Source organism: Ascidia mentula, chromosome 7 (genome assembly GCF_947561715.1).
Source record: "Ascidia mentula chromosome 7, kaAscMent1.1, whole genome shotgun sequence".
In the NCBI taxonomy this organism is placed as follows: domain Eukaryota; kingdom Metazoa; phylum Chordata; class Ascidiacea; order Phlebobranchia; family Ascidiidae; genus Ascidia; species Ascidia mentula.
This window is the reverse complement of record NC_138572.1, coordinates 10,320,695-10,336,484: the sequence shown is the minus strand read 5'-3', so window position 1 is coordinate 10,336,484 and position 15,790 is coordinate 10,320,695. Positions and strand designations below refer to the sequence as shown.

General features: G+C 37.3%; 2 protein-coding genes and 1 long non-coding RNA gene across 4 annotated transcripts; 1 reads left to right on the top strand and 2 right to left on the bottom strand.

Moving 5' to 3' along the window:
- Window positions 1–2,721: 2,721 nt before the first annotated feature.
- On the bottom strand, window positions 2,722–4,224 carry LOC145909055 (uncharacterized). The gene is made up of 3 exons (XR_014403052.1): window positions 4,006–4,224; window positions 3,760–3,882; window positions 2,722–3,368 (listed from the first exon to the last, which is right to left on the bottom strand). It is a non-coding gene; the product is annotated as an uncharacterized LOC145909055 (long non-coding RNA).
- Window positions 4,225–5,335: 1,111 nt separating this feature from the next.
- LOC145908353 (endoplasmic reticulum lectin 1-like) lies at window positions 5,336–8,930 on the bottom strand. 2 transcript variants are annotated; one of them, XM_082995614.1, is made up of 7 exons: window positions 8,849–8,930; window positions 7,915–8,615; window positions 7,644–7,787; window positions 7,467–7,566; window positions 7,098–7,257; window positions 6,587–6,743; window positions 5,336–6,166 (listed from the first exon to the last, which is right to left on the bottom strand). In XM_082995614.1, exons 2-7 carry the CDS (start codon window positions 8,584–8,586, stop codon window positions 5,915–5,917), a joined length of 1,485 nt encoding a protein of 494 aa, XP_082851740.1. In that variant the 5' UTR covers window positions 8,587–8,615; window positions 8,849–8,930; the 3' UTR covers window positions 5,336–5,914. The 2 variants fall into 2 exon arrangements, with proteins under 2 accessions (XP_082851740.1, XP_082851739.1); XM_082995613.1 differs by having other exon boundaries at window positions 7,470–7,566.
- Window positions 8,931–10,840: 1,910 nt separating this feature from the next.
- Window positions 10,841–13,067, top strand: LOC145908564 (mitochondrial amidoxime reducing component 2-like). Its single transcript, XM_082995864.1, has 7 exons — window positions 10,841–11,086; window positions 11,400–11,570; window positions 11,746–11,917; window positions 11,980–12,120; window positions 12,183–12,244; window positions 12,325–12,399; window positions 12,487–13,067. Exons 1-7 carry the CDS (start codon window positions 10,854–10,856, stop codon window positions 12,605–12,607), a joined length of 975 nt encoding a protein of 324 aa, XP_082851990.1. The 5' UTR covers window positions 10,841–10,853; the 3' UTR covers window positions 12,608–13,067.
- Window positions 13,068–15,790: the final 2,723 nt, after the last annotated feature.

The window sequence follows — 15,790 nt, the reverse complement described above, 5'->3', positions numbered from 1 at the left end:
GCAACGTAGATGTCAAAACTGGTACAAGTAGGAAGTTGTGCCAGACTGTATTTCTTTCCTGTTTTAGTTTTTAAAACTGACGTTGTAGTGCCTGTGCCTTGTCGTAAATGGTGCAGAAGCGGATGTCAATCTCTACACTTCGTCTTTGTGTATCTCGAAGACATATCAGTTGCCAGTAGGTCGAATAGATTTTCTTGGATACAGTGTGGACAAATATGGCACCAAATAGTTTCCTGAGAAGGCCCAAGCCAATTTAAATATTTTCTCGCCCGATGACGCTAAAGGAGCTGAAGCAGTCTGCTGGCATGTTGATTTTTATCACAGTTTTGTAAGCTGTCACCAGACACCGGAGGCCCTTCCAATGTGTAACGCGACAACCAACACATGCACTAGAACATTTGTATACAATTGGATATAGCACGCTTTGGACTGACAGCGCTTTCGACAACTTTTGTTTGTTTTTTGTGTCTTGTGTTGAGATCTTACCATTTGCCCCATATCCACTTCTGGAAGAGGCTTTGCAGCGCTGGGTAGTACTGTGCTGGAAAGGCGGATTTAACGCCTTTGTCCTTGTCTCTCTCTCTCACTCTCACTCTCTCTCTCTCTCTCTCTCTCTCTCTCTCTCTCTCTCTCTCTCTCTCTCTCTCTCTCTCTCTCTCTCTCTCTCTCTCTCTCTCTCTCTCTCTCTCTCTCTCTCTCTCTCTTTCTCTCTCTCTCTCTCTCTCTCTCTTTCTCGCTCTTGAGTCTCATATGCGTGGCATTTTGCCGACATCCGTTCATGAAATGCGTAATAAAGGTTTTCCCCCGCCTTAACGCCCCCTTTCGCAAGGTGCACAATGCCCGCACTTGTTCAACGCAAGTTGCCGGTAATTAATTAAAAACATATACAGTGAGGCTGGACGTTCATACATACGACGTGAACCTGATTGTTTGACTGTGTTTCCTGGTACCAATTTAATGCCGCAGAGGAAAGGACAATGCCAGATTTAGGATCGAGCCTGTTTTGTGCACAGTATGTACACATATGCTACCCAATCATCCATTGTGCGCTGCCTGGTTCGTTAATTGATTTTGGCTAATTAACAGCATAGCATGTATTAAAGTGAGCTGCAAGTTTAGCTTTTTCACTTTTCATGTGACTAGCATCGTTATATCATACAAAAACATACTTGGACAAATTTACCTTTCCATTTCTTTGAAGAAACCAGTTTCTTACTTGCTTTATTGCCCATGTCCTTTTTGGGCTTCCGTTTGCAAAAAAACTAGTGCCAACAACTTGATTTGTCTGTTATCAACAGGTTCCTTTCTGCAAATGTAGACGTACCTGAACGGAGGTTGGGCAACTTGGTTGAAACATGGCGTAAATTATGGACGGCAAACACATTCCGAAAGTCTTTTTCCTCATCAAACTTCCGTGTATGCGTAATGACTTGCTTAGGCGTCTGGTCATTAGGGAATCGCATTGCTACACTCAACAGTTGATTTTAACTTCTTCGTTACTTTCGACAAAACTTCTTATTTTGTTCATACACTTTGGTTGCCTTGGGGTTTCCAGGATTAGTATATTTGTGTCCCCGAGAAATATAAGTGAAAATTAGAAGACAACTATGACCTTTACAAATCACGCCATTGCAAGTTAACTTACATTGTATTGTGTAAGCGTTTGTGACGTCATTGTCGAATTGCGTAAATTACCGCAGAGTGAAACGCGAGAAACACTTGTCGGATTGGATTGTGAATGAGCTCAATGGTCAAGGAGGGGCTCTGCCTTAAAACATGTGAAAACCAATTAAAACTGACGTAAAATGTAGTTGTTACGTGTACGTTACAAACACAATTTTGTCGTCCATTGAAATAGGGTAAATATTTCGTATATATCGCCTAGATTGTTTAGTGATTGTCTCCGCCAAATTTTAAGCCTGTATGACATCTCCTTCAGGGTGACGTACAGTTGTACACTTTGTGACTAGTTTACCGCCAACGGCGCTAAAACGCGCTATGCTCAGCTTACATTTTTTCTTACATTGCTTTTGGACACCCTTGTGGTTTATCGTACGTAATTTCATGCTAGTAATAGGTTTATTTTATTGAAAAATCAAAAGTAACCAGTGAGAGAGTTTTGTTTTCTACATGTCTTTATGGAGGTAATACATTTACTTGATGTTTATATGCGCTTGGTAAAAGCAACATTTCGCAATGCAGCAAAACTTTTTACAACATAAACAGCAGAAACTTTAAACTGGCCAGACACCCCCACACTTCATGCTAGATTTTTCGCGAGGCAAAGCTTTCCTGTCTTGCATCGTTTGCTACAAGGCATAAATTACTATCACAGGAAGAGACAGAATTCACCGATACCAAATAAAATATTGGAGTGGTTTAAGGTATTTCCCATTGCTATTAGCTTAAACGGAAAAGAATCGTAACCTCAATGGTAGGCGGATCTTGTTTTGCTATACTGTTTACCTTGTGGACTGTGAAGAGCAACAACAACAACAACAACAACAACAACAACAACAACAACAACAACGATTTTTTAAGTGAGATAACGCAGGTCAAATATTGTTAAATTTTTGACCAGACTTACAGCGACCACGTTCGAAAAATGACTTTTTGTGCGGGTAACTTACACTTACACTTGTTTCGGGTGCTTTTTTGTTTCTTTTATTGTTACTAACATTCACATGTCCGTGCATTTACTTCAACAATAACTTACCGCAAACACATTAAACATTAACTTATTTTCTCCGGTTGATAGCAAATGTAGGTACAACAGATGGCTGTGATTGTATATAGCCAGTCTTTACCTGGCCGTATGACCACAAAGCTGCACAGATGAAATTGCGACGAAACAGTGGCCATCTGCATGCAGCTCAAAGAAATCTTAAACAGTGTTTGGAACATTGTTGTTTATTGGGGTCTTTGTAAATTCTCTTGTTTCATCACGGAAAGTTTTTACAAACGACCCACGCCTACTTACAAACACAAATTCAACACAATGCAATTTTGTTAACTGAAACATTTAGTAACATGTCACAATTCGAATAAACACAGCACATGTTCGACTTCGTATCAACAGAAAATCACTTTTCTCGCACTGGTTTGTACACATGCATGTTGAAGCTGGAAAGTTAGCATTGTAATAATGCAGACTTTTTGAACACTACTGCGTCAATCACCAGTGCAAACCACGTTGCTAATGGCAAATGCCTAGCATTCACGTTTTCAGTAATACGCTCCAAGTATATTTATATTTTTACACATTTTTCTGTTTATTTTAACCTTTGTACAACATTTGGGCCATGTCTACTCCATCGCCATCTTTGTCCTGGAGCAACCGAACACAAAGCGACAAACCCAACACAATCCTAAAAATAATACTGTAGTAGTTAATTGAAAGTTCCCTGCAACTGTCATTATAAATTACTTCTGGACAGTAGCACAACGTGTCACATACACAGAACTATACATCGATCAGGACCATTAAAAGCAAGCTGCTTTTTGGTGTGGACATTGTAATTAGTTCAGAAAATTTTGATGATATCGGTCCAAAACACCATATGTCACTAATAATCCGCATTTAATGACAAACTAAGCAAGTTTATATAATAAGAAACTTTACACGGAAGTTCAAAATACTTTTTCTATGCTTTATGGGACATTTCATGAAATTGACTCTTAAAAATAAATATTATCATGGGATGGCAACCCCGCAAATAAGTTAAGTTTTGATGATATGATGTTTGGTATTATTCTTACTTTTGTGGTGAAAGCGTTTACATGACAAGACCCCTTTAAATGATGACCAGTGTCTGCAATATGGACGACATATCGAATGGAGACGGTGATGAGCCATTAGTGATGTTGCTGGAGGTGGGAAACCTGTAAAAGCGTGAGTATCACTATTTACTTTTACGAACAGGAATTTGGGAACCATCTGTAACAAACATTTGTCAAAGGTAGTTTTTTATACAAATCAAATAATAACTACAACGCGTCACTTACCAGCTTGTGTATTAGAGACTTGATCAACCAGAATTACAATCAGTATTATTGAAGTAACAATGCAGTTCATTTTGTTGATAGTTCACCTCACGATGCAGAAAACTTAGTTGGTTGGAAATATCTTTCCCAATTACCACTCAGCACAACTCCGCGAAGACTGCCTCGTTTCAGAATGCTACAAACCTAGCTAATGTTTATTACAACAGCTGGTTATGCTCACTCCTTGAAACAAGAAAGAGGAACTTGCTTTAACAGACAGGAGAAAGTTGCAAATGTTCCCTGGCGTTAATTAAATACAAAAATTAATGTTTTGGGTTCAATACAAGGTTACTCCAACGGTTTACTTGGAATTGGTATTTACTTTGAAACCTGAAGGTTACGCTTTGTCGCAGAAGCTTACTTGTTACAAGATCCAGGTAAACATTGAAGCTGAGGCGTTTCGCTCTGCCGCACTACATAGTGCTGAACTAGCCTGGTTCATGAAATCTACCAGCGAATTCACGATTAATAATTTAGTCACTCAGATGAAATGATATCACCCATGCTGCGCCATCCTTGCAGAAAATATTAGGCTAGTAAACAAATATGGTAATTTGCTTGTTTCTCCAATTTCATTCTCACCCTAGCAATTTTATTGTCGTACTTGTCACACAAACAGCTAAACCAGAAAAACTCTGTCAATTCACTTTCACTTCAGCAGTGACTTTGTTCGTATATGCTCTTTAAATGGAAGACAATTTAGTACCGCTTGTCCCGAGTTTAATTTCTGTGTGTATAAGGTCGCTAATTTTACACCTGTTTGGGTGTAAACCACAACGCATTCAGAATATATTTTTTCTGTTGCGTTTGACCGGAATGTTTTGTGCGTCATGAACCATAGCAGAAATGTGGGCGCAAAGAGTCATGCCCGCCCTACTGCCAAAGGCAGCGCATCATCGGTCCTGAAATGTTTCGTCGTTTAAATGTGCGTCCGCAAGCTCACTTGAAGGCTTTGGAAAAATTTTGTCACCATAAGACCGCAATAAATAAAATATTTGTCGTATGACGCATACCAATTCGTCCTAAACATCAGTCAAAATTTTCGGGTGCGTCGTCCTACACATTGTGTTATAGATGAGTGGGTCACCGGATCATAAAAGTTACAAACCCCTACTGTATGTGAGATAAAGGGCGATTTCTTTTTCCTGTCCAATTTGTCACAGCAACGATTTCCGTCCTTTGTCTTTCACCAGAAGAATATTGATTTGTAATGCTTAGAAGAATTCTTACACCACTATTAAAATATTGGTTGAAAAACGATACATTGTTATTTGCGTTTTAACAGCAAAAATTTGTTCGAGGCATAATTCTTTTATTTAGCAGCCCAAGTATTACAAACCCCAACGCAAAAATTTAAAAAAACTCGACATGAACAGAGAATATTACACGTTCACAAGACAAACTAAACAAGTAGATTTTAATATACTAAACTGCAAACAATCCATTTATATTGACAATTTAAAACTACAAGTGCTTTGAAAAGAGTTCTGAGCTGAAGGTTGCGAATGTGTCTGCCCCCAGTACATCTTAACATACTGTACATTTCAATAATAGGATACACTATGTATGAAAAGTATTGACTTAGCCAGGATGGGGTAAAAGGGGCCATGAACCTTCCTAAATACTTGGGATAAAGGTTTTTTAAATTTTTTGTCATTTTGTGCTGTATTTTTTGTCAAAATAATTTAACATTATGCACATCCAGTCCTAGTCTGCAACATACGGCCAATTTGAACTAAAAACCTTTTGCATGAATATTTCTGTAAATATTTAGGCATGCAAAAGCAAAATTACCAGTTGGCCAGTACACCACTGAATGAAACAGGGAAAGGAAGACAATTTTGATAAATAAAAAATTTATATCTAGCCTCTATGTTAAATGTTCTGTATTCAGCAAACCCAAGTCGTCTGCTGAATCAAGTAGATCGCAAACAATCAATGATTCTACACCAAGGATATATTGACATGTGGTTGGTTCCAACAGATATATTGTGACTGCATGGGGACTTGGAGCATCTTTCTTGCATTTAAGTTGAACCACAACTTGTCTTGGTTTTCCAGTCACATCACATGTGTCACCATGCCCATAAAAGTGCTGAACTAAAGATACAATTTTCTTGCCCTGGAACAAAAGTATACGATCCTCAATTATCCAGGTAAATTGTTGTTATTCATGTCGGCCACTTGCATTACAGCCAAAGCTGAATCATGACAATTTTTGCAAAGCAACTCAGTGTATAAATGTAAAAATATAACTCTCCACATAAGGTTTAAACTGACAACTCTGAGCACTCCAGGCCAGTTTTCAATCAACTGGGCTACAGGATCTCAATGGTCAGTATAGGTGTAGTGGTTAAACTACATCATAGGTGCACAATCACACAAAGGCAATATTCACACTTGCGTTGGTATAACAAGCACTGTATCTTAATGATGAATAAATCATGCATAGGTAGTCAGAAATGCCAAGTCTATTTGGATCCAACTCAACATGCTGCAAAATATAATAAACTGCAAGCACTAATTCACAATCCCAACTTACTGTTTTATCTGGCCGCATAACTTTAGGCCTTGATGATTTCTGTTTTGTCCACTCTTCATGTTCACCAAGATTCCAATTTCCAACAACAATTGTTGTTCTTCCTGTTTTTGAGTCATCGTGGTACTGGTGGACGTGTTTACCATAGCAAAACTCAAACCTACAATCAATCAAGGAGAATTGCAATTTTGTTTCTTACAGCTATAGAGTTTTACACAAATTAGCGCATATATTGGTGAACTGCTGCTTTAGGGCCAAACCTGGTCCATTGGGTCTGTTGGAATAGATTTTTTTTGTTCCTACTGCAGGTGTATACTACTATATGGAACTTTTTTGCATTTTAATTATACTTTAAACATTTATTACTGTTTATAGATCAGTTTATAAACTAAAGGAAAAACACCTTGGTCTACTTTTACCCTTGCGAACCCATTGGCCCACCTGCCAATTTTTTTTAATTTGTGGCCCAAGAGTTAAAAAGTTTGCCCACCACTGGTATAGCATTTATTAATACCTCCACCAACCACTTCCACCAGAAAGGCAAAATGTGCCGGATAAGAAATCTTTTAGTAGAGATTTGTCAACAAGAGGTGAGATGATTGTGTCTTCAACTCTCCGTAATTCATTTTTAACAGGCTCATCCATATTTCTAATGGCATCCAGTGGCTGTTGTTCTATTGAAACAATACCAAAGTTAGTGTTTGTTTAAATGTTTGGCTCAGCAGAATTGGAATTAGCCACTTTAATTTCACATAAAAACCTTTCTATGGTCATGTTCTTTTACATTGGTGTAAATTTTCTGTTTTCTTTTCCATATACTTTATAACACAGCAACAAATGCAAATTTTTATGAAAAATGTAGATTTGAGCATTGATTATGAACTACCTGCAAGTGCTTCTTGGACTTCAAACAAAGAAACTGGTTTTCTTGGCGAGCCATTTATAGGAACACATTGAATGTCACTTACACTTTTTCCTAGATTCTGTAAATTTTAAATGTGTAACTCAACAACTTTTCATAATGCTGAAACATAAATACAATTTATTGTAAATTAGTTACATTGTACATCGGATTTCTGCACAGATCAGGTGATAGGACAATGAGCTCGTATTCACATGAACTTGTTTCAGTAATCGATATAATTTCATTGCGTCCATTTGGTCGGCAAATGTACAAGACTGTGCTCCGTCGATTTGATCCAGACTGCGAAAACGGATTGCAAAAAAGTTAAACAAAACTGCACAGAATGCAACGATAAAAAAACATGCAAACAAAAACAAATTAATGTGCAAGGCAATTGGGGTGCATCAAAGTAACAGCAAGTATTTACCTTCAGATCACATGGTGTCCCATTATCCATTATTACAGGGTAATATGGTGTTTTTTCTCCATCAATAACCTTAAACAGAACCTCTTTGGGCGTGACAGGCCATTTTGCAGGCTTTAATAAATGACCTTCTTTGTCAATGTCACTACTTAAAATTTGACCCAAAAGGTATTCAGTTGTTTTCACATAACTACTCTTGTCTTCATTGGTTTGAACGACTACTTTTTTGCCACTTTCAGTCTGGAGGACGATGCTGTCACTATCATCACTCTTACCACTTGTTTTCACTCGCTCTTCATGATACTGTCTCAGATGTTTTCCGTGGCACAATTCATATGTCCAATATGGCTCAAACCGGTAAGTACATACATGTTTTTTGAAAATTGGTGCTAGTAATGCATGGGGTGGTGTTGAATCAATTGCATTATCATCACCAGTTTGACTTTTTAAGCTAAGTTTGGTTGGAATTGTACATGTATATTTTTCTTTCTTCGAAGAAGTGACAACAAATGAATCTTCTTCGTTGTATTCCAAGCCATTTTCTTTGACTTCTGCAGACTCTTGACCACCAAGCCATTTAATTTGAAATGCTATGTCATCTTTTAACGGTGAAAAATGTTCACCACAATGCACAGCTCGTATCAGGATAGCCAACACATACCAATACCTCACCATATTTCTGTACCATATGGTATCAATACTTTCTGAAAGTAAATTTGTTTATATTCAGCATTGTAGAACCACCACGCCTAGCACGTCTTTGGTTTTTTAGTGTGCCGCTTATAAGGTGATTGCAATCATTAAACAACATCCAAGTAACTATAGCAATATAGCACCAAAGAGACCACTGGTTTAATGTAACTTTGATAATTTTAAACAGATTTCCAAGATATTTTACAAGTTGCAGAGATTGCCACGTTGTATATATTCCACCTACCGTCAACTTTCAGTTCGTTATCAGTTCAGTTAAGACACATACACAGGCTAATTATTTTTTTCACAAATAGTGTATTGTAACGTGTAAATTGTAAAAAAGTGATTGGTAACGCGAAATTCAATGAACCGTAACATGACAAGGCAAAAACGTTGGGGTGGGCTTACAGCTGCGGCCAACATAGGTAAGCGTCCAAGATGGAAAATACTACTACACCGGGTCACAAAGTTTTTTCCAAACTTGATCCACGTATAAGTCTATGTAAAACAGAAATCTGTTTGAATTTTAGTGATTAGGTGTAAACAGGGCCACCGCCTGTTATTTTTGTCATTAATTTAACTTGAAATACTTCACGAAATCGTAGCGTTGATATTCGCACAGATTTCTATGTTACATAGGCTTATATGTGGATCAAGTTTGGAAAAAACTTTGTGACCCGGTGTAAAAGTATCTTCCGTCCAAGATCAGTAATCTGGACAATCTGGACTAACCTCAGAACACGTCACTGCAGCGGCAGACAGGGATTGTACATATTTTCATCCAAGGAGGTTAATTGAAATCATTTACACTATACCTTGTAGGGGAGACCGGGGATACCTTGGACACGGGGATACTTCGGACCAGGTATACGTCACAATTAGGTATTGTTAAGACACTGATACAAAAGCTTTATGTCTCCATTTTTGGTTGATTGCATATTCATATGTGTATTCTTGGATAGACCAATAGTGATTTTGTGCAACCTTTAAAAATACGGCCATATTTTAATAATTTCTATGTCGTCACGTGGTCGGGGATACTTCGGACATCATGGCAAGAAATCGCCAGAAGACCACATTTTTTGAGTTTCATGAAAAATTATCAGATCATAGAAGAGAATATACAGAGGCTGGATGAAATGATCGAATTTTGACAGTAAAAAAAAGCCACAAAGATAAAACATCGTTTGTTGACCCAAAAATCTATAATATCCGTGCTGTCGTAAAAGTACACGAGTTACCCAATGCATGAACGTGTGGAAGGTTCGAAACAATAAGTGGCCACGCCCCGATTCCTGAATGCTTGAATGATATTTAATGCGCTAATGCCCCAATGCTGATATTGCGCCAAGTTTGATTTCAGTTATTTGTTAAATAAACAAAAAAACGTCTGTTTAAAACTTGCTGTCCGAGATAACCCCAGTCACGTGACGACATAGAAATTTTTAAAATATGGCCGTATTTTTCATTGTTCAAACTGTACTAGTTTGTTTTATTTGGTAATTGCCGAATAAAAAAATTGCTGTTTCGGTGCGTCGCTAGTTTAAATGATTTCAATTACGCCCCCCCAAAATCATAGCGCCCTCTACAACGAGGGCGCTATGATGACATTTGAGACCTGTTTAAAAAATGGGCTGAGAATGAGCATTTTTAGTGAGCTAAAACGAACGAAAACCTTCTGTTTTTTGAGGAATGCTTTACAACTTACAACAAAATGCTTTACTACTTACAACAAAATAAAATTTAAAAATGTGGTTCATAATTTAAAAAAAATATGAGCAATTTTCCCAAAACCGTCCGAGCTATCCCCGGTCTCCTCTATTCGGCCGAAACCAAGGTGTTTGTAATTATAAACTTTTTTACTGCATGCAACGCTGATACGCAAAGTTTAGGATCATTGTTCAAACTGTACTAGTTTGTTTTATTTGGTAATTGCCGAATAAAAAAATTGCTGTTTCGGTGCGTCACTAGTTTAAATGATTTCAATTACGCCCCCTTGGATGAAAATCATAGCGCCCTCTACAACGATGAAAATATGAACCAGTCTGCCGCTGCAGTCACGTGTTTAGGCAACCGATTTTCTCCAGATTACTGATCTGGATGCTACCTATGTTGGCCGTAACGTTACAGAGCCCTATGAAGTTTTCTGCAAAGTGTTTGCAAATTGTGCAATTAAGTTGTCACGTTGCAATTTTTGTCGGAATTGATAATTAGGTCAACATTACTTTACAGGTTTTGACCAGCGTGAAATGGGTTTAAGCTCTAATCAGGTTTTAATTGGCGGTAGCTTGGCTTTGGCTGCAGCAATATCCTTTGCGTTTTTGTGTTATTCTAAATCTAAAAAGAAACAATGGCGCAAGGTTGCTGTGGTTTCAAAAATTTATTTGTACCCTATTAAGTCATCAAGAGGCTTGGAGTTAGAGTCAGCAAATTTAACACAATTTGGCATTGGGATTCCTGGTGCTGAATATGCTGGTGACAGGTATGTTAATATACTTGTTTAAAAATAATTATTCATAGTATTTTTACAAAAAAATCGTGGCTTATCAAAAATCAAAAATTATTAGGCCACAGATTTTATTATATTTATACAACCAGACTTCTGAACATGTGAACGTCCAAAAATCACTATCCTACAGAACACTAAAACATATTTCTTTCTTTATATACCCTGCTAAACCAACATTATTTGACAAAACAAAGTAGTCAAATGTTAACAAGATTTGACTGCATAGGCTCTTTTAAAATATATTGCATTAGCAAAGTGTTGTTTGGTTGATTGTTGTTATTTTAAGGTGCTTTCTTGTGGTGAGTCCCAATGGACAAATGGTTACAGGAAGACAGGAGCCACGTCTAGTGTTGGTTGTTGCTCGAGTTAGTCCTGCATCCATCACACTTTCAGCTCCACAAATGGACAGTATATGCATACCTATACCAAATGATGTGTCAATTGCCATGAAGTGCAGGTAATAAAACAAAATGCATTTAGATAACAAAGGAATTAACTGTAAATTTACTTCTTCAGGTATACACAACTAAACAAGTAATTATTAATTATTTAAGTGGGAAAAAAATGTTATGTGAAACACCTGAATTATTCAAAATTGTTTTATCATCCTGTACTTGTGATAATTGTTCCAGAGTATGGGGTGAAGACATAGCTGGTGTGGACTGCGGAGATAATATTGCTGACTGGCTCAAAAAGTACTTTAATGCAGACTACAGGCTTGTATATTACCCGAGGAACGAAAAACCGCGAGACATTTGTGGAAGAGATGTTGAAATTCACCGTGCTAGCATGGAGTATGGAAAGGTAAAAATATACTTTTGACCACTTTATATTTATTTCAAAAGTGTCATTATCAAACTTCATAGGCAGTGTACCATGACTGTGCACCCTGTAATATTCTATCCCAAGCCTCTGTGGACGATGTCAATGAAAGAATCAACATATCCGTGTCTGCAAGAAACTTTAGACCAAGTATTGTGGTATCTGGATGTTCACCTTATGAAGAGGTTTCATTGTGAAGTAAAGAAACTAAAATAGGAATAATTCTCACAAAATGTAAAAATTTTAGGACTCTTGGACAGATGTGAAAATTGGTAATACTGAAGTGAAATTGGTGAAGTTTTGTGCAAGGTACATTTTTATGAACTTCTGTCTTTCCCTGCAAATATCTTGTTTAAACAACATTGTTTCATGCTTTCCATATTTGACAGGTGTCTTTTAACGACAGTTGACCCTGACACAGGCGTTAAAGATAAGGACGGAGAACCCCTCAAAACATTGAAAACGTATGTGGCAACTTTCTTTTCAAATGTTCAAAATAATTGAAAAAAGTGTTGTTTTAATTTTGTAAATAATATCTGGTTTTGTAATAGTTACCGGCAATGTGAAGCCAAACTGAAGCACATTTATGGTAAGGAAGCTCTTCTGGGGATTCATATGGGAGTAGTAAAATCTGGAATGATAAATGTTGGAGACAGTGTGTATGTTTCCTAAAAAATGCTTTTAATTCAAAATTATCATCATTTTATCATAAAAATTAATAGTTGCAATTAAATTGAGATGCATATTTTTGAACGGCAGCAATTGTTTTTTGTGTTGATGTAATTTTATGCTGTAAGTGTTTCAAAGTGCATAATATTGGAGAGTTTACCCAACAACTTATCCCGTTATAACCATATCTGGGCATTATTGTACTGAATAGTTTTAATTTTTGACACCCATATATACTACCTAGTTTAATGACCATTTTTTGCACTTTTTTCTCGAAAAATGTTCCAATATATTTTTTTCGCAAATGGTCAACAGTATAAGAAACATAAATCTGGCATAGAAATCAGTGAATAATTTAGTGTGGAAGTTTGGTAACTGCTTGATATTGGTTGAAACTGTTGTATGCGAGCTTATGCAAACACAATTTGTAATTTGAAACAAATAAAAAAAGGCATTCTGCTGATTTATTTGTCATATTTTTAATTTTAGGTAACGATCTCACTTCGATGAAACAAACTGCACTAAAAAAACTATAAACTGTGTATTAACGAACGTCAAAATTTATCTAAGCATTTACATTATTTGTTATTTAAGAAAAGCGCCGTTTCTATTTCCGAATCCTACTGCCAGTGACGTCAGCGAGGCCACATTGCTTAATTTATTTACTCATTTCAAACAATACAACCCGCAGTCAACCATAAATGTTACCGCGACCGCACAACCCTAGCTGAACGACGCATATTGGTATTTCTATGAAAATTAGTTTTGTGCTGGGAAATGCCCAACGTGCGTGTGTCACAATGGAAAGTCATGCATCACCAAACAAAGCAGAGATGCATTTTAGTTAAATTTATAATTGAATGAGCGCGCATGTGCGCGCTGCTGCCATGGCGAATTTTAGGGTGTTTGGGGCAGTTTTAGTGGGGTTTTGGGCTATTTTAATGAGGTAGTTACTTGATGGTGGGTGCTGCTGAAAATTATGGTGAAAATGGAGCAAAAAATTCAGGCTGTATTTGTGGAAAAATGAATCGTTTAAGTGTCCAATCATTTGTGATTTTATGAAAGATTCATCCCATATCTACAAATTTTGATCAAAATTAGTGTCTGAAAAAATGGTTTAGCCACCACCCAAGGGCCATTTGTCCCCCTGGTTACTCAGTATTTTGGTAAAACGAGCAACAAAAAATGAAACCTAAATTTGCAGAAAATCAAAGTTAGCTGCTGAAAAAGTACCTAAGCAACCCCCCAGGGCTGTTCATGACCCCCCTGTTAGTGATATGATCTTCCAGGAGGCGTAACAAGTCCTTGCTCCGTACAGTTTCATCCAGGAGCAGCAATTTTTTTTAACCTTGAAGAATATTAGGTCTCTATCCCATCAACGGTTGTTGGGAAACAAGTGGAACAGTCGCCAGGTGCATTATTGCAGAGGGCCTTGAAAACAGAATTTGTCCAATTTAATACCTATGTAGGTCCTGTAAGATCTGTCCAAAATCACTCGATTTATTTCTCAAACAATGATTTTAATACCTTCAATGTATTGGACAAAAGGTAATTCCACTACAAACCGTATAAGATTGTATAATATAATATAATACAGTTAACCGCAAGTAATCGTTTCATATTCCGAAGCGAATTGATTCCCAGTTGTATTTTGATAACCCGACTCATTCTGGATGGTTGCTGCATTTTCGTAGGTGGGTGTTTCAAGCTGAAAATTTTCACCAGGAACGCGCCCGTGTTTTCGTAACTTGGTTCATGTATGTTTAGATAAGTTACGGTATCTGAGCGTACACAAACATTTTCATACATAGGCGTGTTTGCGTAAATAGGGAAATCCCTTTCACCTTCCGGGTTTTGATGGCGGCCTTCTACAGTATAAGTTGCATGTAATTGCTACGCTGCACAAGGTTTGCTTGTACCTACCTATTATTTTTTTCCAACACAGAAACGCTTCAAGTATCAAGAAAACAGCTAGAAGTCCTCCAGAAACACATATTGCAATTATGATGTACAAGTCCCTGTTACAGATTTCTTCATTGTCCAATTGAGGCATTTCAAAAGCAGTAGAACCTACCAAGTTTATTTTTCCAGTTGTTTCTTTGAAGGCGACAAAAGTGTAAAAAAATATACAAGTTTAATCTTGGTAACCACACAGCATTCTTACCTGCGTTGCAGCATTGGCCACGCTAAACAATTGACAAAAAGGCAGACAATAAACACCTTTTTGTAGTTATTCTGCCCATTTTTGTTTAAAATACCTGCATATCACAATTCGACTTGTACGATTTGATGCATTTTGACTACCTTATCACCTAGCTACATGAAGAACATCCAGGTGTTGTTTTGATAATACAAAGTTTGATGCAGTGTAGCAAGAACTGCATGTGGGTTGTACTAAGGTAGGGAGTGGGCTGAAGTTTGTGGGCCATTAAAAGTAAGGAGGCGAAAATTAGTTCCTTCCGGGTCCTGCTGTTCCGCACAATGGAAATACTAACAAAGGCCATGGTGGCTCGTGTAGCTTATGGAACTGCAGCACTCCATATTCCCAATTAACATAGATTATACCATTTAATATCATCAGTATTAGTTTTCTTCATATTTTCGTATCTTATTCCTAAAGTTCAAGTCTGTAGTCAATGTTGTCAACTAATATTTCCTAAAACCGCCCAATAACGTCCGGTATAAGTAGTCTTAAAACCACCAAAATAAGGAAATTCTAAGACAGGTTTAACTTCACTCTGGGTTAGCTGTAATTCGACATTTGTTTTAACTCTTGCAGTCGATAGCTTTGAACCCATTGTGGTTACTGTATAGTGTGTTTTGCATTAGTGCTTGTCTAACGTGTAGTGTCACGTGACCCCCTCCTATATAAGTTATCATCTGTGCCGTCAAGGGTATTCTATTGTAACCTACGTTAGTGAGTACCGCTGTTCCGTTTATGTTATGTGTTAATTTTTTAGAGTTGTATAAGGTGTAAGCGAAATAGTTGCCTGTGCAATGACGTGCTCATATCTGGCACATTGTTCTTGCGAAAATCCACACAAAAGTTGAGCAAAATTGTCTCTGTCGTCCGTTAAATTATATGTTTGAAAGTATCGGTCAAGGTATATAGAACATAAGGGCGGTAGTTGTGTTGCGACCATAGTTTTGGAATATTAATTCCAGCGGTGAAGTTAAACGTTGAGG